The 26,335-nt window shown below is 38.5% G+C and overlaps 1 protein-coding gene across 2 annotated transcripts in view; it reads left to right on the top strand.

Moving 5' to 3' along the window:
• Nucleotides 1-26,335, top strand: part of ZNF521 (zinc finger protein 521) — a 313,802-nt gene that overhangs the window by 160,147 nt on the left and 127,320 nt on the right. Inside the window, exon 4 of one of the 2 annotated variants that reach the window (XM_040264762.1) lies at nucleotides 10,055-10,136. In XM_040264762.1, coding sequence (XP_040120696.1) covers nucleotides 10,055-10,136 — 82 coding nt within the window. Of the gene's footprint in view, nucleotides 1-10,051; nucleotides 10,137-26,335 lie in introns of both variants that reach the window. The other variant, XM_040264761.1, reaches the window with a different exon arrangement.

Genomic DNA, 26,335 nt, shown 5'->3' with positions numbered 1-26,335 from the left:
ATGTAAATTACTGCATTCTAGTTTAAGGAAAAATTTTTAAATTTTTGTTTGTTTGGCCGTGCTGGGTCTTCATTGCGACAAGTGGGGGCCAGCCTCTAGTTGCCATGTGTGGGCGTCTCACTGCAGTAGCTTCTCCTGTTGCGGAGCACGGGCTCTACAGCCTTCAGGCTTCAGGAGCTGCAGCTTGAGGGCTCCGTAGTTGTGGCTCTCAGGCTCTAGGGCACGGGTTCAGTAGTTGTGTTACCCAGGCTTATTTGCTCTGTGGCATGTCGATTCTTCCTGGACAAAGGATTAAACCCACGATTGAACCCATGTCTCCTGCATTGACAGGTGGATTCTTTACCAATGAGCCAGCAGGGAAGCCCTAAAGAAATTTCAATGCAGTTTTCAAGTCCACATAAAAGAGTGAGAAATAATCTTTGACAAGCAACTATGTTGTGCCATACAGCTCATCAGGTATTCCATTCCATCCCCATAATAGCCTGTCAAGTAAAGAGTAATAAAGGTAGTTCTATTTAATGCAGACATGCTACATGGTAGGCATGGTACTAAGCACTTTTATATAGTTCTTACTTGCTTCTCACATCAACTCTAAATGTGAGTTTTATTATTTTTAATTTACAGGGACGGAAACTAAGACTTGGGGCCATTAAATGATTTGTCACACAGCTAAATGATGAAGCCACTGCATAGTAACTAATTGCAGAAAGAGGATCCTAAAGTTGCTTTCCTACTAAGACTGCTGGGTTTATTTGGAATGAGTATTTTATAGAATCATTGGGCACATCTTAATTTCAGGGGGTTCCAACTGAGTTTGAGACTTATTCTTCCATGATAGCCACCACCAAAGTTTGGAATGGTGACATAGACGGGCTGTGAAATGTCCTTGAAAGATGGTTCTGTAACTTCATGATTTGATGCTCAGACAATATACAATGATAGACAAAATATAAAACCAAATGGATTTAGTCAAGTTCAAAACAATTATCTGTCTTTGAGATCTGAGAACCAAATTTTAAAACCAAGCAATTATCAGGGTTAAAGCCAGAGGGTGTGCTGAACTCCATTCTTGAAATGAGAAGGTTAATTAGGGTTCTTGTTACCTATGGGACAAAGCCAGACCTGCTACTTTTTAGAGCAGGGCTTGGGGAGAAAATTCATTGTTCATGACAGGAAACTGGAAGAACTGTTCTGTTGTTGATCAGTATGTCAATCTCAGGCTTCTGAGCTGGAGAATTAAAGGGGTAGAAAGAGAGATACAGTTTGTGACTTAAAACTGAATTAGCCATATGCTGGCCCTGCCACACCCCTGTAGCACAACAGATACCCAGGAAATGCCCCTGTGTGACCTCGCCTGGTCTGGTAGCCTGGATGGCCAAGTAGAAGCAATGGCAAAACTATTAGAAAGGGAGGAATGAGCACATAAAAAATCTTTCACTGCAAATGGGCTTCGAACCAAGATTCCAAAATACGTGAGTGATTCATTAGATTCATGTAGTAAAGCAGACAAACAAATAAAACCCAACTGCTATGAGACCAAGATTCTACTCCAGAAGAAATTAATTATATGGAACAGTCTGACAAAGACTTTGAAATAAGTACGTTTTAGAGCTCAGAAAGATAAATGAAAGTATGATTTTAACTCAAAAGAGTGACAAATTTTGGAGCAAATCCAAGTAGAATTTTTTTTTATGAGCACTTGTGTTTAAAATTAGAAACGTTAGAAATGACAAATGTTAATCAAAATAAAAGCTCTTGCAGACAGGATAAGGTACTCTGGACTGAGTACCAGTGAAGAGAGAGCCAATGGTTAGAGAAAGTACAGAGAAAATCATGTAGATCGGAATAAGAAGACAGCCGATATGCATGAAAAAATAGTTAAGATACTTGCAGGATAGACTGGGAGGCTGCAGATCTATGTCTACCAGGAGTGCCAGTGGAAGTGAAAGGAGAATGTGTGAGAGATATGTAAAAAGTGAAGAAATGATCAATAAAAAATTTTAGGATTGGAGACACACCTGAACACTCAGGTTGAAATTGTTCTTTCAGTATTGAGCAAGACAGATAAGTATACAGTTGAAAATATGACAATAAAATTTCAAGACAATGAACACAAAAGAAAATCTTGGGAACTTTGAGGAGCCAGTTCTGCTCCATCGACCTTGGTCAAGAGTCTGGGACTAGTAAAATCTGGCTAGAAATGGTTCACTGAGTGTCATCAGCAAGTCTGATGTCATCACTGGTATTGTCAGGGGCCAAAGCACAAAGCTCAGCTGGTAAAGAATCCACCTGCAATGCAGGAGACCCTGGTTGGATTCCTGGGTTGGGCAGATATGCTGGAGAAGGGATAGGCTACCCACTCCAGTATTCTTGGGCTTCCCTGGTAGCTCAGCTGGTAAAGAATCTGCCTGCAGTGTGGGAGACCTGGGTTCGATCCTTGGGTTGGAAAGATCCCCTAGAGAAGGGAAAGGCTACTAACTCCAGTATTCTGGCCTCGAGAACCCCATGGACTCGCAAAGAGTCAGACATGACAGAGCCACTTTCACTTTCAAAGCACTAAACAATTCTAAGGAGAGCCTTCTTTCAAAATGTATCTAAAATGCAATTTTAAAACTGCCTGCAAATGATCAGAGTTTCAGTTCAGTTCAGTCACTCAGTCATGTCCGACTCTTTGTGACCCCATGGACTGCAGCACACCAGGCTTCCCTGTCCATCACCAACTCCTGGAGCCTGCTCTAACTCATGTCCATCGTGTCGGTGATGCCATCAAACCATCTCAACCCCTGTCGTCCCCTTCTCCTCCCGCCTTCAACATTTCCCAGCATCAGGGTCTTTTCAAATGAGTCAGTTCTTCACATCAGGTGGCCAAAGTATTGGAGTTTCAGCTTCAACATCAGTCCTTCCAATGAATATTCAGGACTGATTTCCTTTAGGAAGGACTGGTTGGATCTCCTTGGAGTCCAAGAGACTCTCAAGAGTCTTCTCCAACACCACAATTCAAAAGCATAAATTCTTTGGCACTCAGCTTTCTTTATGGTCCAACTCTCACATTCATGCATGACTACTGGAAAAACCATAGCCTTGACTAGACAGACCTTTTTTGGCAATGTCTCTGCTTTCTAATATGCTATCTAGGTTGGTTATAACTTTTCTTCCAAGGAGTAAGCGTCTTTTAATTTCATGGCTGCAGTCACCATCTGCAGTGATTTTAGAGCCCCCCAAAATAAAGTCTGCCACTGTTCCCCCTGTTTTCCCATCTATTTGCCATGAAGTGATGGGACCAGATGCCATGATCTTAGTTTGGTTCAGGGATCATGATGATCATGCCATGATCATGTCAGAGTTTCAACTGTGTTAAAACCCAGTGGGTGGGAGCCAGGGTAAGAATTTTGTCCTTGGTTATGGTATTCACAGTCTTCGTGAAAGTGAAAGTGAAGTCCCTCAGTCGTGTCCGACTCTTCGTGACCCCATGGACTGTAGCCTACCAGACTCCTCCATCCATGGGATTCTCCAGGCAAGAATACTGGAGTGGGCTGCCATTTCCTTCTCCAGAGGATCTTCCCGACCCAGGGATCGAACCCCGGTCTCTCGCATTGCAGGCAGACACTTTAACCTCTGAGCCACCAGGGAAGCCACCAGATCTTCATGAGTTGTCATTTAATCTGTGAATGAGGATAATAATCCCTCCTTTATTTTCACAGTTTTGTTGTTAGTGATTTTCACCCGTAAGAGTTTTTACAGGTTGTAAAACATGATTCAATTTTGAATACATGCATGCTAAGTCAATTCAGTTGTGTCTGACTCTTTGAGACCCTATGGACCATAGCCTGCCAGGCTCCTCTGTCCATGGTATTCTGCAGGCGAGAATATTGGAGTGGGTTGCCATACCCTCCTCCAGGGATGTTCCCAACCCAGAGATTGAACCCATGCCCTTATGTCTCCTGCATTGGAGGCTGGTTCTTTACCATTAGCACCACCTGGAAAGCTTATAATTCAATTGTAAGAAATTATTACTTTACTACAGAAACGATTATCAACAATGGTTCCTGCCTCTTAGTATTTATATGTTAGATTTGTTTTTTAAAAAAACAAAAAACAGAAAAATCCCTCGAAACAATATAAAAATGTTCACAAAGCTATTTGTAACAACTAAGCACAAATTTTTAGTGTGTGCAAGTGTAGGAATGTAAAGTGAACAGTGGGGATGAGGTTTAATGTTGGTAAAACTACATATTATGAATTACCCTATCCATTTATTCCCCCTTGTTATTATGAAAATGCTCACACATGCACCTAGATTTAATAATTGTTGACATTTAGCCATATTTATCTGTATGTGACCATAGATGCTCTTTTTCTGGATCTGTTGAAAGCAAATTGCAAACATCATGCCATTTCATGTCTAAACATTCAGTTTGCATCTCTTGATAAAAAGAACATTTACCCATGTAATCATAATACCATTAGTACATCGAGAAAGTTAACGTAGTAATCCCCCAGTATTGTCTAATAACCAGCTGAGATTCACATTTCCTCAGTTTCCTCCCAAATCTTTCTATATGTTTTCTCCCTAAATCAGAAACTACACATTGCATTCACCTCGAACTACACTTATTGCTGTCTCTGTTTTATTTGAGAACAGTCTTTCCAGTTTTGTTCTCCCTTATGCATTAACTTTTTGAAGATAACTGGCCTAGTGTATTTTTTGTTTTGAAGACTGTTGCGGATTTGTGTACATTTTTTTCTGCAAAGAAACACTTGTTCCTCTCTCCCTGCATTTCCTGAAAATTGGATGTTTCATCTAATGGCTTAATTAGATTCATGTAGGGGCTTCCCAAGTGGCACTAGTGGTAAAGAACCTACCTGGCAATGCACGAGATGTGAGAGACGCAGGTTCGATCCCTGAATCAGGAAGATCCCCTGGAGGAGGGCATGGCAACCCACTCCAGTATTCTTGCCTGGAGAATCCCATGGACAGAGGAGCCTGCTGGGCTATGATCGATAGGGTCTCAAAGAGTCGGACAGGACACTCATACATATGTTTTAGATAGGAACACTTTACTAGGATGCATTATCCTTCATATTGCATCACATTGAGAGACATAATGTCCACTATCGATGGTTGTGAGCTAAGTAGCTTGATTATAGTGAGTACCACCAGATAAGTCACGGTGAAGGGACATACCCCTTTCTGTTTGCAGTTGTCAAAGGATGAGACTGTGTCTCTCAGAAAAACCTTTCTCCTCAAGATTTTAGCATCCATTAATGAGCTTCCCTGGTGGCTCAGACAGTAAAGAGTCTGCCTGCAATGCAGGAGACCTGGGTTTTGATCCCTGGTTCAAAAAGATTCCCTGGAGAAGGCAATGGCAGCCCACTCCAATATTCTTGCCTGGGGAAATCCAATGGACAGGGGAGCCTGGTGGGCTACAGTCCATGGGGTCACCAAGAGTCAGACACAACCGAGCCACTAACACTCTAATAATTATCCTGGACCATTTTATTGGCATTGCAAAATGGTGGGTTTCTAATTTTGTCATCTCTTACTGTCGGCCTTTGGTAAAGCTTTCTCTCATCAAAAAAGCATGAACTACACTTCCTCCTAAAAAATGATGATGCTTCTGTGAGTTTATTGTCAGTTTTCAGAACAAGAGATTCGTGTAATTGTCTCTTCGATGGCGGCAGCTGAGATTTTTCTTTCCTTTTGTTTTGGAGGATTACTATGGACTCATTGATGTTTTTTTATACTTAGTGTTTTATTTTTAAAAATCAAAGCAATTACAACTACAAAGTGTAAATTTTTTTTAATTTGATGAGGCTAAATGTGAAGCCTAAGTCCTAATGGAATATAGATTGAATGGGGAGGGAGGTTAATCAGAATAATGTGTTTTTTTTAAGTATACATTATTAGAGATCCTAATCATTTTTTTTTTAATTTATGAGATGCTCTTTTCTCAAAGTCTCTGAGTACCTTAACCAGAGTATCACTGAAAACAAGAATGTCAAAAAGGCACATTTAAATTGTTCTCAAAATCAATCAAAAATAATGAGGTGCTGGGAAAAAGTTGTATCCTTGATAATTACATCTATCAGTATCAGAAAACAAAAGAGAACAATCAGGAGATGACAACTCCACTCCCAAGCAGCACATTAAAAAAAGGCTAATGAAAAAAAAAAGTCTCTTTTAAAAATTGTACTGAATTAGCATTTCAAGTAAATTGACAACTTAAGCGTTGATAAAGGCCAATCTGGAGCCCCAACAATGGAAGTTCTGTTTCTACTTTTATCTGCCTTTAAAAGAAATGATCTCACTTGACTTTCTTTGGTTGTTGTCCTCTATATAGATGGAAGTGTTAGTCACTCAGTGATGTCCGACTCTTTTGCGACCCCATGGACTATAGCCCACCAGGCTCCTGTGTCCATAGAATTCTCCAGGCAAGAATACTGGAGTGGGATTCTATTTTCTTCTTCCCGACCCAGGGATTGAACTCAGGTCTCCCGCATTGCAGGCAGATTCTTTACCGTCTCAGCCACCAGGGAAGCCCGTATAGAAAGCATTTGTCCTACTGGAGAAAACAGTCCTTCTTTACTCTTCAGGGGTCAGGGAGTCCCTGGAGTATTGTGCTTGATTTAGAGCTCTATTTATTGAAAAACTGACGTGGAAGAAAGTAACAAGGCTGGTGAAAGTTGCTTAAAGCATTTCTTAAACCAAACCTCTATTTTCAGTCTGCAAAGGCATTCCTGTCACTGTCACTTTCAGCAAGAAATTCAACTTGTTCTTTATAGCTGCAGAGCCTGAACTTAGGACCATCGAGTGAAAGTAGCGGAAAAGTCAGTTTGTGCTGAGAATGAGGAAGAATTCCTTCATAAACTCAGCTGTACAGAGCTGCAATGGCTTTACCTCCAAGGGCATGAGCCAACACTTTCAGAAGTTAGTCACTTTATTTAAAGATGGTATAAAGGCAGGGGTCTCTCAAATATCTTGCTATAATTATAATTATATATTTTATCATTATAATAAGGACTATGAGTCTATAATTATAAAAAGGAGTAAGAGTCTGTAATTATAATAAGGAATGTTTTAAAGGTCATTTTAAATTTAGTTTAAAATTTTGAGGGTAAAAATGAATTTTATTTTTTAGTGGTCTGTATAGGCTATTTTTTATGTCTGTTATTTTTAAATAGATTTTATTATTTTTTTAACTTCTTATTTTATATGGGAGTATAGGTGATTAACACTGATGTGTTAGCTTCACGTGTACAGCAAAGTAATTCAGTTATTCATATACACATATCTATTCTTTTTCAAATTCTTTTCCAGTTTAGGTTGTTGCATTATATCGAGCAGAGTTACCTGTGCTATACAGTAGGTCTTATTAGTTATCCATTTTAAACACAGCACAGTGTGCCTGTCAATCCAAAACCAAGAAAAAAAAAAAGAATTTTACACCAAAGCTTTAAAAAGAAAGCCACAGCACATCCAAATTTGTGTATCACTGCTTTTTATTTAGGAGATATGAGATGTATGATGAGATGAAGTTTAAGTTATAGCATTTTAAGACCATGTTCTTGATCACATTAAATTCTTTATCTAGTCCCAAATTTAGGAGCTTGTACATCAGAATATGACTCTCTTAATAAGAATAGAAAGTAACATTTTAGATATTGTCTTCAGAGTAGAATTAGTATTTGAATTATCAGTAGTAGTGACAAAAGCATTTTCTTTCAATGATAAAGAAAACTGGTATACATAGATCTTGCAATGTGTCAGTTCATTTTGAAGGCAGTAGTAAGTGCTGGTATTTTATTATTTTGGCTTGTCAAGTGATTTTATTCTTTATTATTAGACCAAGAAAAAAAAAAGCCCTCGTATATTCCACCAACATATTCATCAGTCATCATTTTTGGAGACAGTTTTCGACGTATTGTATGTTTTACTGTGCTAACAAGAGCAAAGACTAGCCATTAAGTTTATGTTTCTTTGTTTTTCAGCAAGGTCACATATCAGGAATGATGCTGGAAGTATGCTAATAAACAATATATAATGTAGGTCATCTGGGAGTAAGAAATATTTTCTAACTAGTTCTAAAGGGAAATATTGTTAAAAAAGGGAGTGATGTTATTTACGCAACACATGTTGCTCTATATGTCACCATCAAAAGCATCTTGTAAACAGCTCAGCGCAGTAAATCTTCCTTGGTGATTGTCTGGGTTTTTCAAGTCCGTGTTAAATTTAGACCCAGCACACTCAATTCACAACATGCCTAATGTACAAAGCCTGTTAGATTATGTAGAAAGCTTCTGCTGGAAATCAGCCTGCATTTCTGTGTTGTTCAAGGAATACCATCCTCTGATGCAGAAGCAAATACTATGTTAAGAGAAAATAATTAAGAAAACTTTACATTAAAAACAGTTATCATTTTAACTGCTAACAAAAGGATGCTATTTTTTTTTTTTTTTGCTTAACTTTGATTTTGTTGAGTTCTTGCAGTTGACAGATTGATATTTTCTATTGCTACCATTAGTAAAGCAATTTTATATGACTGCTGATGAAGTGGTAATTCTGTTAGAACGCCTTAACACACTGTCATTGATATGATTTTACAAATGTCATTTTCTCACTTTCGAGAGAGTTTCAAATGGATTATTTCATAATGCTTTATTTTTGTTTTCCAAGGTGGTTTTTAATTGTAACTATCAAGTTTCATCATAAAGGCAATTATGTAACTGTGTTCTGGAAAACTTAAAAGCAATTCTTTACTTATTGAGTTCATCTAATATGTACTAAGCCATATAGGGAACACAGAGATAAAGATGAGAAATCGTAAAGGCTGCCTTTATCAGAGAGCCCTACTTTTAGAATTGAGAATTTATTTCCGGAAGAGTGTCATACTGAATGAAGTTAAGTCAGATTGAGAAGGAGAAATATTGTATGACATCCCTTTTAGGTGGAATCTAAAAAGAAATTATACAAATGAACTTACAAAACAGAGACTCATATTTACAGCTCAGTGCAGTAAATCCTCCTTGATGATTGACAACTTATGGTTGTCAGGAGGAAGAGATAGGGACTTCGGGAAGGTCATGTACACATTGCTATATTTAAAATGGATAACCAACAAAGACCTACTGTATAGCACATGGAATTCTGATCAATGTTATGTGCCAGCCTAGATGGGAGGAGGGATTTGGGGGAGAATGGATGCATGTATATGTATGACTGAGTCCCTTCACTGTTCACCTGAAACTACCACAACATTGTTAATCGGCTGTACCCCAATACAAAATAGAAAGTTTAAAGTCTGGGGGAAAAAGAGAGAGAGAACATTTCTATTACCAGCTGTAAGGCACTGTGACATTAGGCACATTATTCTACTTCCCTGGACCTCAGTTTCTTTATTTATGATACAAGAATTATAATGAATACTGTTCTGTCTATCCACAAGACTTTTTGTAATGATGAAATGGTGTTAGAATGTTCGATATGACATGATTTCTTTATAGGAGTTAAGTATTTAAATGCTAGTGTTCAGCAACTTCTGAAACATCATCTAAATTTCATACTTCAGCTAAAAATTATTGTCTCTAAATCTCCTAGCTAGATTTTGTGAATCTTCACTTACTGGCTGTTTTGTATGGGTATCTTGAAGCAACCCTGCAGTTATGTTGTTCAGAATGAAAGTGTGCCTGATCCTCAAAGACACAGGTTTCTGAAACTCAGCCACGCTTTACATGTATTTTCAATACCAACTTCTGTTTTTATAATGTAAGAATCTTTAAACATGTATTGTACTGTAATTATGTGTCTTCATTTCTTCCAACTGTTTGCAATGAAAACATAATGTTTGGATCAAGCTATGGGTCATAGTAGGGAACTCACAGAATTTTGCCCAAGTAGCCCTACAGACATTTATTTAACAACATATATAAGACCATGGTCTCAGGAAAATTCTGTGACCAGGTAGGGTTTGTTTTTGTTGTTGTTGTTGTTTTTTAAGAAAAAAATTAAAAGATGCATGTGTCTAAGTAATTCTGTTTATACTTGTTTTCTCAGAAGAAGACCTATCAGTGCATCAAGTGTCAGATGGTTTTCTACAATGAATGGGATATTCAGGTGCATGTTGCGAATCACATGATTGGTAAGTGACACTCCGAACCTTCTTACAGATAGATTTTCCTCTTCCTTGTGTACATCAGTGCCTATATAATTAAACAGAGTTAAAGATGAATTAATTGTTCAGCCATCAATCATTTACCTAGGTATGATTGATTTTTTTATTACTATTATTAGGCCTGATAAGGCATTAGCACATTTTATTTTCTGCAAGGGCTAGTTTAGACTTCTGCAGAGGATTATATATCTACTGCCAGTCAAAACACAGGTGATTAACAAATTAAACTTCTAATCATTTTTGCATTATTGAAAACTAACAGGAATGGTTAATGAACTGGATGTTAGCTTTCCATAGAGTTTTAGACAGGTTTTAATTTCAGAAGTTATTATGGTAATGGCACTGCTGTGTGTTGCTTAAGCATCTTTGTATCCAAATCTAAAGTGGTGAGTTTTTGTGATAGGGAAACATAAATAATTTAAATTGCCATAAAATAATTTTATATGTATGGGTTCAACAGCCTGGAAATAATCATGATCATAAAGATCATGTAAAGAATTCAGTCATCATTTTTTATTCCCCACCAAATTTTATGCAGATTTTTATAAAAGCAGTTTGGGTAAAGATCTCTGAGGTTACTCTAAGCCTGTGTTTTCAGGGATTTTGCATTTTTTACATGGGCTAGAGCTAAAAGGATAATTTTTTCACTTACTCTTATTGTCCCATTATCCCTTAATTCCTCTGGGGTTACCTCCTATGTTTTAATTTGATAAGCAGTTAGTAATAACACTAAGAATTTTACCAGCCAATTAAACTTTATCAAGCAGATCTTTTTCTACTAGTAAAATGACAATTGCTATTACTTTATACTATTTTTGTCACTCATTTGTGTTTTTACATGATGTGAGTTTTTTTCATACTGCTTTCATGGTATTTTATAATATCATAAATTATTGTGATATGGTATTTCAAAAGTCTGATCAACCTCATGCTCTCCGTCTATCAAACTCTAAGAAAGGAAAGAAGATTCAGCATTTTAGACTCTGAACTCCTTTTCAGGGGTAAACAACTTTTATCATACACCTAATCAGCTGCATTCTAAGAGGGTGCAGTAGAAAGGTTGCTCCAATTATTATTACTGATCCTTACAACCAGCTATAATAAAATTTCTAATGACTTTGTAGCTATTAATGAAGATGAAGTCAAAAAGTATGTTAGAAACTTTATTAATAGATTTTCAGTAGGATTTGATTTATAGTTTTCAAATGATGGTCTTTAGCAGGATTACAGTTTATAAAAGACTAAGCGTTTAATTATGCAGCAACAATATGCAGCTTATACCTAACAGCTAAAATATTGGTTGGTTACTTTTTCTCTATATTTTCCAGATATAAGTACTAATATTATTAGTGATTTTCTTCCACATTAAATGGAAATACTCTTAAATGTGCCAGAATAACATTGACAGTTTTACTGAGTGTTCAGAAGATAATGAGAACATGTAAGAGAGACTGAAATGTTTCTTATGTTTTCCTTTCTATTTTGGATTCCAAAAAATACTCTATGTAAACTTTCAAAATGGACTGGCATGGGGGGAAACACATGGGTTAGAAAAAGTGAATTCTTCTTTCCAAATATGAGTGTTAATATTTTCCATCTCTTTATTTCTTGAGTAGAGCTTACTGGTGGCAGTCAGTCATGATTCTGCATTAGGCCACAGTTTTACAAGGGTGTTAGTGAAAATATTTCTTGGAACTTTGCAGCTTATGGAAAATTTAGTGAAACATTGTGCTTCTGATTAGTTTTATTCTTTGTAAACTTGTTTTTGATTCTGGATTTATTATTTATCCCAGGGCCCAGCTGAACAAATGGAATATATTTTCAACACATTATTAATGTTCTTTTGCCAAAGTAGAATCTGAATGGAATGCTGAGCATGAGAAGAATTTTTTATTTTAGTATCATTTGTCCAAAATGTTCATTGGTTTGGCCTGGTCCTTTTTTAAAATTGCTTTATACCTTTCATTTGGTATTTCCCTTAATATTCCTTGCATCATTAGTGCTTTCCCAAAGCTTCCCCGCCTCTACCTTATGGTGGATTAATATGACACTCACCTCCTCGTGGGATCTGAACGTTTAACAATTCACCTTCCATCAGAGAAGAAAATTCGATTCCTTTTCACAGAGGGCCTAGGTAGTTAATAGTCACGTTATTTTTTAATAATAAAATATGTAATTCTCTTACACTTGAGGCCTAAACAAAAGAATAGTAGCCATTTAATTGTTATATCTGTTGACCACATATCCAAGTCCTTACATTTCTTCCCCTCTGCATTGTTAGTATCTAGAGAGAGAGAATGTGTACCGGGAGGATGTCACAAAGGCTAAGATATCCCTTTTTAAAATCCCAGTGTGATGCTTAGTTTTTCAAATGAGGCAGGCAGCATGATTCTGTTGGCTAAAATACCTCCATTGAGGGTAGGTATTTTTAGGTTGTGTATCTGTATATCTTTTTTTGTCTAATCAAAAAATAATCTCAACTGGACATTTAGCAAGGAAGAGGGATTAGAGGCTATCTGAAAAGCCTCTTACTCTTTTTGTTAAGAGGGCCTATAGTGTTTTTACAGATTTTGTTTTCCATTTCAATCAGTCTGGAGGAGAGATTATGTCACCTGATGGAAAACAGGGTCTGCAGATGACCCAATGAGGTGTGACTTTAAACTCCTTCTTTGACCAAGTCATTTGCATTTGCTTCTACGTAGCACACATGTTTTAATGCAGTTTCAGTGTCAGGGAACCTCCACGCTTCCTTCTGGATGTGCTGGTCTCAGACTATTGGCTAGGGACATTTATGAAAGGAAACCCATCAGTGTTTCTACCAGGTATACACTGGAGATGCTGTGCCGAAGTACCATTTTGCAGTGAGGTGTGGACACGTGCTTTGAGTTGCAGGAATAATTACTCAATAAACATGCATTTGGGGTTTGACTTATGTCTATTAAGGAAAAAAGAAAACCTCACTCTCGATCGCATTTTGACACAGTTTCAGTAAGAAATCAGACCAGCGACTAGTTAGAGGTTTCTCTTCTTTAAACACACACACATATACTACCACTCCCACCCCCACCCCCGCCAAGAGCTACAAAACACTTTAACAGCTTTCCTGGGGAAAAGATTTCCCTCTTTTAAAGTCTGCACAGATGAAAATTTTTTTCCTGTCTTCCTTTGTTTCTTTCGCGTAGTTTACATTGGCTTTTGACCTGAGAATGCAGAAAGAAGCCATTGTGCATTGTGCCCTTTAAATCATTATTCACTCGTCTCCTTCTATCAGCACAATAAATACTTATTGTTTTCCCCCCTTTGATATTTCTATTATTATTATTATTTGGTATGGATTAGCACAGATAGTGATGAGACCAGAGAATGTAAATGTGTTTCACCCAGCAAAGGGATTGCCTCATATAAAATTATGAGGCTCAACAGCAGTAGAGTAAATTTGTAAGTGCTCTGAATAAAGGGCTGTTAGGCATGCGATAATATAAAGAGATGACATTGCCAAGAACTATTTATGAGGAGCTTAATTTTTTTCACTCTGATAATTCTTGACCAATAATTACCAGCCTCTAATTATCTATTTTAGTTCGAAAGAAATTTCTATCACTACAGAGGTTGGCATTGCAACTAGCGCATAAATCCCCAAAGAGACCAATGTGTTCCAAACAGCCACAAACAACTGTCTCATGAAACAGAGTGAGCAAATTGCGAGCGGCTGGTGGTAGACAACCAGCAGTAAGCTCACCATCGAAGGCCAGTCAGCTTGACAAAGAAATGATCAAAGGAGAGAAATACCATTATCCTTGGAATTGATTGCTACGGTCATAGCCTTTGGAGGACAAGTGGCCAGGGTATAGCATAGCCATTTCCAGCCTTTGCTTTCAAAGTTCTTGGATGAAGTATATGAAGGGAATGAACATAAACCATTTACCTAAGAATTCTTTAAAATTGGCATAGAAATGATTACTTAAGTTTATTTTTTGTATGATCAAAAAGATCAGTTGGAATAGCAAAATTGTAGCTAAGGTGGCAGAGAATACACAAGAGTAAAAAAAAGGGGGGAAATCAACAAATAGTCAGTAACAGATGTGTCCCAGATGGATCAGGGTGACACTTAGTGCATTGGAAGCAGTAAATGTATTTATCTCTTAGTGAAGCAAAACTAGAATTAGGGACTATAAATGACAGCTAATATAAAAACATGGATGCATAGATACTGACTATTTTTATTCAAATCTCTAATACTCCATGCTTTATGAATAGTTACAATTTTTAAATATCAAGGAAAGGATTCAAGCTTTCTGTAGTGCACGCAGGACAATACCTACCCTATGTATTTTGTTCCATGTGATATAAGTCACTGATATTAAGACAGAAAAAATGCATGTACAGTGTGCTGAGATTTCTGTCTGTGCTTGTGGCAAGTGACATTCATATATTCTGAAATTTGCTTGATGCCCAAGGTCACAAATGGCATCCTTTTCCTTCTGTTTCTTTAGTAGATGGTGTGCTATGTGACTAATCTTCATTAGTTTTGTGGTATTCAACATCACTTCTGAAACATTCCAGCTTGAGAATAGACTAAAACCAATATTTTGAGGTTTGTAGTGGTTTGGGATTTTATGCGTCTGAAGGGGAAATATCCAAAGATACGTATCTCTGCATAGGAAGATAAAGAGCCATGTTGCTCTTTAAATGCTCAGTTCTCATTGGCTGCTTTTTAAAAAACATGATTATGGTGGATCTACAACAATGCATATATGGGTCAGTGTTTATATGTGTGTGTCTACCTGCACTATCCTAAGCAGCTCAAAGTCCATAAGTTCTCTGGAGTTTACATGAGTCCTAAATGAGAAGACTATTGAATTTTTTTAAGTCATCTTCAGTTGATTGCTTACAAAACTCAGGGAATTAAGAAATAAGCATTTGGTGTTAAATATGTTGAAATACTGGCTAATTTCATCAAGAGCTGGATTAAAAAAGATGAAATCTGGGCAGTTTAATGGTAACAGAAAGCTACCCTCATGTGGGCAATGCTGGCTTATTTGAAAAGCCCATAAAGGGTTTCTACATGGACCATACAAAAGGGATACTTTCTCTTTAATAGCCATCTGTACAGGAGAGATGAGAAGTGGGCCAGGTCATCTCTCCTCAGCTGTCATGATATTAACGTAGGTAATGGAGCAAGCTCGGCATTCTGCTGGGTGTTGTTTTTCATAGATGTTCATCGATTTACACAGATAATTCTATTTATTTCTTCGAGTTGGTCCAAGTGAGCCCGGCAGAATAACAAACACCAAAGCATTTCAAATGACTTTATCTTTGTTTGCCACGTAACTTTTGTCTAAAAAAATGGTGTCACACCTACTGTGCAGATGGCGGCATGATTTGTAAACCAGCCAAAACATTTAAACAAATGTGTGATCTGGGGATAGATTTAAATAAAGGATAAAATGGAGTGTGGGCCACAAATTCTAATAATCAGATGATTTTAAGTTGTGTGCAGTGTGGAGTGATAGTCACAGCGATGGCAAAGAAAGCTTGCCAGTGACAGCAAGGTGCCTCACAGCTCTCCACACGGCGCCTGTGGCCCGGCAGCCCTCAGTTTGAGAACCGCACATTTGCCGTACAGCTGGCAGCTCTGTATGGGGACATCAGATAAAACTTATGTAAAATGAAGTGTTATTGCTTCGTATGAAATCGTTCAGAGAGGGAATCCGCAGACAGTAACTGAAAACAAAATTCATGGTACCAATGAAGCAGACTGTAAATATGAAGAGGGTTTAATTATCTGCGCAATTTAACAAAAATTCAAGATATACTCAGAAAGGACATACACAGGCATAAATAGAACGTGGCTACACCGTTGAACAAGTGCAAAGTGGGGACACAGGAAATGACCAAGCTTCTCTATACCATCAGCCTTCCTGAAAAAAAAAAAAAGTTTAATATAAAATCAAAAAGACCTTAAAAAATCTTTTTGGAATAAGATCCAGTTGCCAAGAGCTCATCTTGACTCTTTGGATTCTTATTTCTGAAGCCACTTTTCAAGAAATCTTTGAGACCTCTCTGTCAGTGTTAAGCTATTAAAAGACACATCAGAATGTTAACCCTTGTTTTGTGTTTTAGCCTGTGTCTAGCAGCTTTAATTTACAAGAGTGAAAAATACTGGTGGTTAGTGGAGTTTCTAACGTACAAGCCCTTAAGAAAGCTTCTCAGACATTTCTCGTCGTGTTCATTTTCCCTGAGGCTGGGGGTTTTCACTGAGCCACCGACAGAAGATCTAGTTTCTTGTTCCTTTTTAGAACACATGGTCCTAAAAGAGACCTCATAAGAATGTTGTTCCCAAGCAGAATTATGGAGATGCCAGCCTGCCTTCCTAGCCTCTGTACAGAGACACTGGGCAGGGTCTGTGCCAGATGGAAAGTTCTGTGTGACTGTCTGAGACATGCTGGTGGGACTCCTGGCTCTGGTTTTGTCCTCTCCTTTGACTTCCGTGGAAGCTCAGGTGGTAAAGAATCTGCCTGTGATGCAGAGGTCCCAGGTTCGATCCCTGTGTCGGGAAGATCCCCTGGAGAAGGGAATGGCAACCCTTTCCAGTATTCTTGCCTGGGAAATCCCATGGACAGAGGAGCCTGGTGGGCTACAGTCCATGGGGTCACAAAGAGTCAGACGCAACTGAGTGACCAACACACTTTGACTTGCTGGGTAATATGCCACAGGGCATACCGGTCCACTCACCATTAGATATGTTGATTATCAAATAGGGGTGATTGTCGGCTTCTGCATGAAGTTTGCAAAACATTTCTGAATGGAGGGCGGGTAAAGTCATCCACCAAAGATAAATAGAGGGATCCTACATACACATACTTGCACACACACACACAGGCCCAGATAAGCATAGGCATTGTGACCTAATTTCGCAGGACTGGTTCAGATGCATAAAGAGAAAAGGTGGCTGATGACCTGTTTCCATAGGTGATTTCCTGGTCGCAGGGCCATTCCTAGCAAGTAAAACAAAGGAATGTGGAGAGTGGGTGTTGAACTTCAGTGGCTCATATTGTTGCATTTGGTGAGCTGATGAGCTTCCTAGGTCACCTTTAGAATTATGCCTATGACAGCAGCAGCTACCTGCCAAGATTGCAAGGTATCTCACAGCTCTCAGAATGGCGCCTGTGGCCCGGTAGGCCTCAGTTGGAGGGTACACATTTGCTGTACAGCTGGCAGCTCTGTATGGGGCAGCCGTGTGGGCTGTTAGGGAGCTGGAAAGGAGACAAGCATGAAATTTCTTCTAACCCCAACTCTGTTTTTCTGTACTGTTGGCTGCTTCTCAGTTCCTTGACAAAAAAAAAAAAAAAAAAAAAGAAAAGCAATCAGGCACCCTTTAATCCGCCTGTGATTACCACTGGTATAAAAAGAGAAGCATAATGAGGAAAAATGCCTCGTTTTGTTGCCTTCAAAAGCCAACAAATTGGAGTTAACTTGACAGGAAGTGGCTTAATAATTAGATTATTTATTTATTCCTGACACATATCCCCCTGTTACTAGTCTCAGGAGACCCTGTAGATGGTACGATTTTCAAGCTGCCATTACTTCGCTGTCTTCTGTGAACAAAGAAGCTACTGTCTATCAGTCAATTAAATGCACTCTTTAAGCGGAGGCTGCGAAGTCCTCAATGGAGAGAGCCCTGGGACGCTGTGGCTGATGATTCTTTTCTCTGTACTGTACATCACACTCTCAACTACAGTCCCCACAGAGATGGAATAAAGTCAGGCATTAAAATATCACTTGTTGATTTGTTTGCTAATGAAGAGCCATTGAAATGTTTGTGTATTTCTATGGCAAAATTGTTGATAAAAGGGCCAACTTGCCTGTGTATCTTAGTTCATCCGCTGTGAGTGCTTATTTAAGAACTATTAAAATTAAATTCAACCCACAACAGAAGTAAAAAGAAAACTCTGAGATAATAGGAGTTTTCTTACGATGTTCATCACGTCAAGTGACTCAAGGCAGGGAAAATGAAGAGATGGCATTATTTTAGTTCCTGGCTTATGTTGCATTCAGCCAAATACCTTATCTTCTCTGATGTAAAAATGTGTAAATCTTTTTTTCAGAGAATCTGGGAGCCATAGTTTTACGTAGGAAAAGATATGAGAATCTGCTTGTGAAAATAATGTCCTGAGAAAATTTTTTAAAGATTAATGGCATTTTGGTAGCCATTTCTCTGAGTGAAATAGGTGCAGAAGTTTTTCTGGGAAGCTTAGTAGGGGGTTTTATAACCACTGACTTCCATTCTCTCTATGGTCCTTCTCCTGTTTTCTTTCTTCTTCTTTTTTTTTTTTTCTATGTTCTTTTCTCAGTATTACTTTATTTCCATTTACGTGGTGGTGACTTTTCGATCACTGCTTAGTCAAGGTTTTTAATCCTGCAATATATTCATCACCTTCTTACTACTTCCTGTTTACTATGTACAAAGCATGCCTTTGCTAGACCTCTCAGGCTCCCATTAATTGGTTTTATTTTAAGAGTACATTTGTTGTTAGCTTGGAGGGGTCAAGGTCTGCCTAGGCTGAAAGACTCAGACAATATTATGACAGCTCTCTGCTGAAATATTTAGCCATGGCTCTGCCATTGAAAGGAATAAATTTGGAACTGAAACCAAAGCCAGTGAACACTGAAAATTGTCCCCACTTCTTCCCATCAGGCTTCATAACTGTAATCAAGGCTTGAGCTGTAGTTTTCATGATTACCTGTCAACAGGCTGTGAAGAATTAATTCAAGCTACCATCAGATGGCCGTATTCCTTATTTCTACCTTGTTATTCCAAGTCATTTTGTTAGAAAAAGCTTAGATACTCGGAGGTGTTCTGTAATAGAAAATGAATTCGAAACCCTTTCATTAATTGGTGATTAATATATTTCAGGATTAGTTTAAGCAGGGCCCTACCTCCTGCCCAGTCAAGTATGTTCTGGTTAATATCCAATTATCTGCACCTTCGTAGTTATTATGTCTTAATATTTCGGATATGATAACCAGAAACTTGAGAGTCATGCTAATGAGGAGCATAGAACAAGAATTAACCAATGACATACTCAATGATCCTTGGTGAGGAAAGAATCTCTTTTCTTCCCTTAACACATTGCTTCGGCATCTTCTGAGCACTGGCTGAAAACTAAGACCTTCAGCTGAAGCAGGCCAGAATGGGAAAAGCCAGTCATGTTCTCCTTTTAAATAACAGTAACCTGAACGCGCAGGGCTGAAGTTCCCCTAAGAGCACAGTTTAAGCTCATTTCATGGAGAATCAGAATAGGAAACAGAAGGCTGGCTTCTCTTTCCCAAACAGGAAACATCACATCCTTTATCTTTTCCTTTTAACAGAGCCACAAGTTGTTACCTCTTCAAAGGATGTTTTAATTCAGATTAATTTGAAATGCCTTTAATAGTTCACAAAGGAAACACCTTTCCCTGCTAACCTTTTATCCTCTTACCCCACCCTCCCCCCATATATCACCATGCTGTACACATGCTGCATCTCTATTTAATTTTTTTTGCAGGGAATTTCACTTTTGCCCAATATGACCTAGCTCCCCGAGCAGCGCCTGCTAGGGTGGCGTGTGCTGCTTCAAACCACACAGCTTTCAAAGAGTCCACATGGTACGTTGCCCCCTTTATATGCTGTATTGTAATGAAGCCACATCAGTAAATTGCAGTGAAGGGTGATTGTTGCACGGGGATCACTACTACACCTCAGGGTCCATTTGCACCTGATTATTCTTTTTATTGTTATTATTACTTCCCATCTCCTTTACTCTCTTGCCAGTGAACTTGCTCTTGGCCACTGGTGTAACACAGAGGGGATCTTAAGGAACACTGCAGGCAGCGTGTTTTTTCTCTTAGCTCATACCGATCACCGTTCAGTTCCAAACCCAGGTACCCTGGGTGGCTTGGTGGGACCTTATTGATGCCGCTTTACCCTGTTGACCCTGTTCATAATGTTCCTCATCTTCATCTTCTTAGAAGACACATTTACTGTGAATAAAAGTGACCTATTTCTTCCCATACGTCTCCTCTAGATGTTATAAATTTACCCTCAGGATGATCAATTCATTTGACCCTTCCCCCAGAAAGATTTAATAATTTACCGAGGAGGCTTATGCAGAATCACTGTTTAAGGAAAGATCGGTATTTTCTGTATCTTCTTGAGCTTCCTTAAAACACAGAATAAGGTTATTATGAGTATTGTACATATTAGTATTATCTCTTTACAAAATAGGGGCTTCCCAGGTGGCTTAGTGGTAAAGAATCTGCCTGCCAATGCTGGAGACACAGGTTCGATCCCTGGGTCGGGAAGATCCCCTAGAGAGGGAAATGGCAACCTACTCCAGTATTCTTGCCTGGGAAATCCCATGGAGAGAGGAGCTTGGAGGGCTGCAGTACATGGGGTTGCAAAAGAGTCAGACATGACTGAGTAACTGAGCATGCACGTACTTTACAAAATAGCCTATTTCCTGACCCTGACCAACCACTGTTGCTCAGTAACTGATAAAAAATAGTGTGGATTTAAGTCAAAGATTCCGTATTCTTATTAAGCAGAGCTATGAACAAGGTTTTAGCTTGAGAGTTATTCTTTGTAAATTTGGGGTGACAGTTTAACCCCTCTGCTGTCATAATTTTAGTACCTGTGTCCATTTGTTTTTCCAAATGGTTAGGGCAACTCTTGTTCTGGTTTTCTTTTTATAAGGCTGGGCTGCTGTGCAGCATTCAAACTAAAATGTAGAATTAGAGCTGACACACCTTCAATTGAACTATCAAGTCTTTTAAAATGGCTCAGCCAGTGACGCCAGGCCCACGCTGTTCAAGTATACACCCTTCCGATTGCAGGCCAAGGGGCATTGATTTTGAGCTGTCATTTCTCATGCACATACTGTAGAATTGAAACTTAAACCTTAATCCACTCAGTAATGCAATTAATTTTTAATGTGCAGTAATACTAATTGAAATAGCCTGAATTTAGTAAGTCACTGCAAGACATTCTCCAAAGCAAGACTCTCCACTGAGAACAGGGGAGGACAGACTATCACTGTTACAGTGTTTACAGGATAAATGCTCACTCTGCAGACTCCAATGGCAATGGGTGTTCTTTAGGCTATAGCATATCTGTATGTGAATAGAAATATCTTTTTAGAGAGAATTCTTACTTTCTACCCACTGCAACAGGCTATAAAATTTCCCATCAACTTTTTTTTTTTTAAAAAAGGCATAGTTTTAGTTTAAAATATCTTAACAAGCTAAAGGCAAAAATTGTATTAACCTGTTTTTTAATGCAATTATGAATAGTTGCAAATGAAATTACCTGCCAACAATGTCATAGTCAAAAGCAACATTTCAGTGGACAATCTCATTATATGATGTGCATTTGAGATACTGTTTCCAGACTAGATGAATATATGTATTTGATCAGCTGTTTGTAAATCTATTGCCTTGTTTTGGTGTATGTATATTCCTGTGAGTTGAAAATACCCCCTACTTTCTTTTATTTCCAACTGTGTTGCTTTGCATGCTCTTTCAAAATAGGCTTTTAAATGTTTTGTGAGGTTTCTTTTTTGCGAGGCCAGAGCAAAGCAAATTTTGTACAGTAAAACCAAATAGGTTTCCAGTCATTTCTCCTCTAAAAAGGCTCTCTAACCACATTTATCTGCTAGTAAATGAGGACTTTTTAAAATGCATCAGTTCTGCTGATGAATGGGCTTGCAGAGTGTTCAAAATGAGCAGAAGCATTAAGTTTTAGAAAAAAGGCAAGCACTGTATATCATGCTTTCATGGCTCTCACATTATAGTATTTAATAAGCCAATAGTGCTGTTAAATATTTAGTAAAGGTTCCCTCATAACCCTGCCATCTATTCAAATGGGATTTGAAGACATTTTTGCAGCACATAAGTAAAAATGATGTTACAGAACTTGAGGCAGTTGTAGCGTGGCGTATTATCTATATGAAGTGTGGGTAACACGGTAAAAATGAGTTGAAGAGATTCACACTTACGAAAATACTGAAATCAGTTCACATTCTTTGGATTAACGGTTCGACCTGGCTTTCATTTTGTCACTGTTAAGTCAAAGTGCTGTTGGGATTATTTACATAGAGTCTTAAAATGATATTATAGCATGTTTTTGAAACAGGAAGCTCTTATATTGTAATGATTTTGAGCCATTCCTGGTATCTTAGTCAAGCTTTATAATAGACATTTTTTCTTTTTCACTGAATAGAGGGAGAGAAAGAAAAAGAGATGAGGTAAACCAATTTATAGTTTGTTCAGAATATATTATCAAATCAGATTGGGGTATATAGTAAGTGAAGCCTCATAGCATCTGTCTTGGGTATGCTATGGCAAATTCCAAACATTAGACAGATACTGCTGTACAACACTGATAAAATGCATAATGGATCATCTTTTTCCATTTTTCCTTATACTATTTGATGGTTATTATCCAAATAACAGTAATTGCTCTCTTAATCTGGAATGGAAATTGGTTTCCAAGATCCTTAGTGAATATATTGCCAGTAAATACGCTGCTGACATCATGACTGTCATCATGTTAGTGACTTAGAATTTACACGTAAACCTTTCAGCGCTTAAGAGTACTATTAGTTTTGAAAGTATAAAGACTGGTCGTTTGTCTTGTGTGTAACACATCTCGTTCTTCTAGGAGCCTGTTTGCTCAGTTCTGATTTTCACCCTGTTTTATATGCAGCCAGTGACCACAGTATTCATTCAAACTACACAGAGACTCATGTCATCTGTAAAGCATGGCTTACTGATCTTATTTGCTCTTTGTATTCTCATAAGAAGAAACCTAGGATTCATGCAATTGGGGGAAATACATTTCTTTGTCGAATTATGTATATCACATGTACGTTCATAGCAAGAATTTCATAATGAAGGACGGATACAGGAGACAGCTTTAGGTATACATGAAGCAGAAGGGAAGGAGAGTGATGCGGGCTTCATATATAGGTGTGTTTAATATGCAGTGCTTGATGTATGTTGACCCCAGGTTACAAGACTAGAAAATCCCATTTTCCAGCTTGTTTCAAATGTGGTAAAAATGCTGCTTCAGTTGCTTTATGCTACTCACATTGGGAAAGGTGCTTATCCTGTGATAATTATCATCAAGGAATATTAATGCGTTCAGCATTTGTAACCCAAAAACTCATTATAGCTTAAGCTGTGCATCATCTGTGAAGAGAGAACTTTGCCAGAATTCGCTCTTCACAGGGGTTGCCTCCTGCTTGCTGCAGAGTGGTCAGACTACTGCAAGAGGTCACTTAGGCTATTTTTGAAAGCTGAAGTTTTGCAGTTTTTGAGTCACTGCCTTCTGTCTAAAAAGCCTGATCGTTCTTGCCACAAAATGTCGTGCTTCTAAACGAAGCAGGAATTGCATACGGAAGTGCAATTAATAATAATAAAATAAAGAGATAACTGTGTCTTGTTATGTTGAATCCAAGGGGGTGAGCACATAGATTCCATACCAACAGAACTGAAGTACTGGTGTCTTGTCTTCTGTCGTTGAGCAAAGGGATTCATTTACCAGTTTCCTTACTGCGGGTGCCCTTGGGTTTCAGATAGAATGTCCCCAGTGGGGCTCCACTTCACAGCCCTCTGGCTGGAAATTGTGTAAATAAGACTGCAGGGTCAGCCTTCCGTTTTCAGCAGCAGTGTCCTTAATTAGTCTGTGACAGTCTTTCACATGAGCCTGCCCTGTTCCTGGGATCGTGTCTCACCCATCTGAGACATCTATCTGATACATACCTAGATGTTTCTATATATGCCTTTAAAATCATTTTGGGGGTATGCATACTGACATGCCAAGGAGGAGCATCTCTGGGTGTGTTGAGAATCCTGTAACTTAATCTGATCAAAAGATCTGGCTCTGTGGCTCCCTTTTAAATGACAAGTGGTTCATTTCAGAAGCACACTGGACCCTCAGCTGAGGTGGGCAGCTTGCTAAAAAGGAGCTGTGTGCCTGGGATATTTTTATGTGATTAAACCCCATTCTTTTTCTCCCACTGATCCATTGCTTGTCATTTCCCACAAGCAACACTGCTCAGGGCTGCATGGTATGGTTTGTGCTGGGCCAGGCAGAGAACACTAATACTCAGTGCTGTCTGGTTTTGCAGGACTGCTGTGTTTCTGAGGTCAAATTGTAAACCTGGCCTTGCTCCTGGGAGGACTAGAAAAATACGTTTCATAACTTTCCGTAGACCGATGCGGAGAGTGAGAGAGAAAACCGTGAAGCCCATAGGCTCAGTTTAGATGAGCTGTGAGGTTGGAATTCATCAAGCAGGCAAGCTTACTATTGTTTAGGAAGCTTCCTTACCATGAGGGGTCAAGGCCGTGGGTGCCCAGCCGGTCATAGCTGCGGCACTGAGGGACCAGGTAATCATTCAGATAACCCAGCAGGCACAAACACACGAGTTGATAATCTAGAGTAAACTTGTTGAAATAAAAACTTCCTTGTTAAAAATTACTTCCATGAAGTGTTACTGATAGAATGAGTACCTGAGTTCAGTGATGATATTGTATCCTTGTTCCCCTGGAGCCCATTTGTTTGTTTCTTGTTTTTGTTTGTTTGATTTTTAAATGGGACAGAATCTTCATCTTATACACTGGAGCCCCAATGCCACAAAATGAATGACTGTCCTGAACCAGAGACTTATTCTCAGTAGAGTTGGGCAGGGAGGCTGTCAGTCTAGCTGAGAGATGCAATGGTGGCCAATCTTCCGTGAGGATGTAAACTTAATAATCTTTATGAATTTTGAGCGACTCATAACTCTACTTCCTCACCCAAAGAAGCATTATGAAAAGATTGCTTCTAAATCCTTTAGACATTCTCTGCACTTGTGATAGATGCTGTTCTCTTTACCTCGAGGCGTTGGAAATGAATGTGGTGTGGTTTTTTTTTTTTTTTTGCAAGAGATAAAAATGTATACTTTAGAAGGAGCAAATTGTATTTTCATGTTTAAGTTCATTCTTTGCACTTGATATGGTCTGATCCAAATGTGAAGAATTGCTTTTGACATTATTTCTGTGTCTGCTGCACCCTAGGATCCTCGCATTATTATGCTGAAGTGCACTGTCACATGGGATAAATGGGGTGTTGGAAACCTGGCAAGAGCATGAGGTTGCATTCTCTGGCCAGGCTCTTTTGGTTAGCTGTAACTTCTTCAGTTATTGGAACAGCTTTAATTTAACTTAGTAACAACACAGTAAAATTGTGTACAAGGATGTGTGTCTTTTATGAAAAAATGACCATCTTCCAAGTTGAATCGGTTTTGTTTAGAGGCCAAAATAGCTTGTTATCTCTTAGAAACAAAGGTAATGTTAACATTCTTTAAAGGTCTGTTTTACCTAATCTGTGCCTTGAAGTATCACATTATGTTACAAATTAAAATTTAAAGCCTGTTCATTGCAAAGTTCTTAAATTGTAGGGCTGATTTCTGAATTCTAATTCAAATTTTCTGTCAGTAACTAGAGTTTTCTAATTCTTAATGGCCTTTCTTTAAAAGCACTTTGTGTACTTTGTGTATTTAAGTTTGTGTGTGTGTGTGCACGTGTACACACCCATACGTATCTGTATGTAGAATCACTGCCAGCTCTCTTCACCAAAGACCTACGGGTGCACCACTCCCTGTCTTGTGTTTAACATGTTTCCAGCAGCTTAGAGAGATGGTATAAAAGTGAAATGAAAACCATGGAGCTTATATTGGAGTCTGATGTTTGAAAGAGAGATATTGGAAAAGGATGTTTTTTGGCTTGGCTCCCTTTTTAGATGTAATTGCTGCTTCATTAGGACTTGGAAGAGTTTCCTGTGGTTAAATTTAATCAAATGGCTCAGAATAACAAACTTGTACGCTCAAAAGTCCAAGATAGCTCTGTGCACAAAACAGGACTTTCCTAAATTTAAAACACACACACACATATATACACAAACACATGCACACGAACACACACACATATCACTACCAACATCAGCAACTGTCTTGTGAAGTGCTGTGTGGTATAATCTCAAACAAAATCCCTACTGCCTGTGGGTAGAGGATTAACAATTGATCACATACAGAGGTGTAACTCATAAGAAATACACTTCAGAGGGTCTGGGGTCTATTTGGAGC

Source organism: Oryx dammah, unplaced genomic scaffold (assembly GCF_014754425.2).
Source record: "Oryx dammah isolate SB20612 unplaced genomic scaffold, SCBI_Odam_1.1 HiC_scaffold_22, whole genome shotgun sequence".
NCBI classification, from domain to species: Eukaryota; Metazoa; Chordata; class Mammalia; order Artiodactyla; family Bovidae; genus Oryx; species Oryx dammah.
This window is presented reverse-complemented; position numbering and strand designations above follow the sequence as displayed.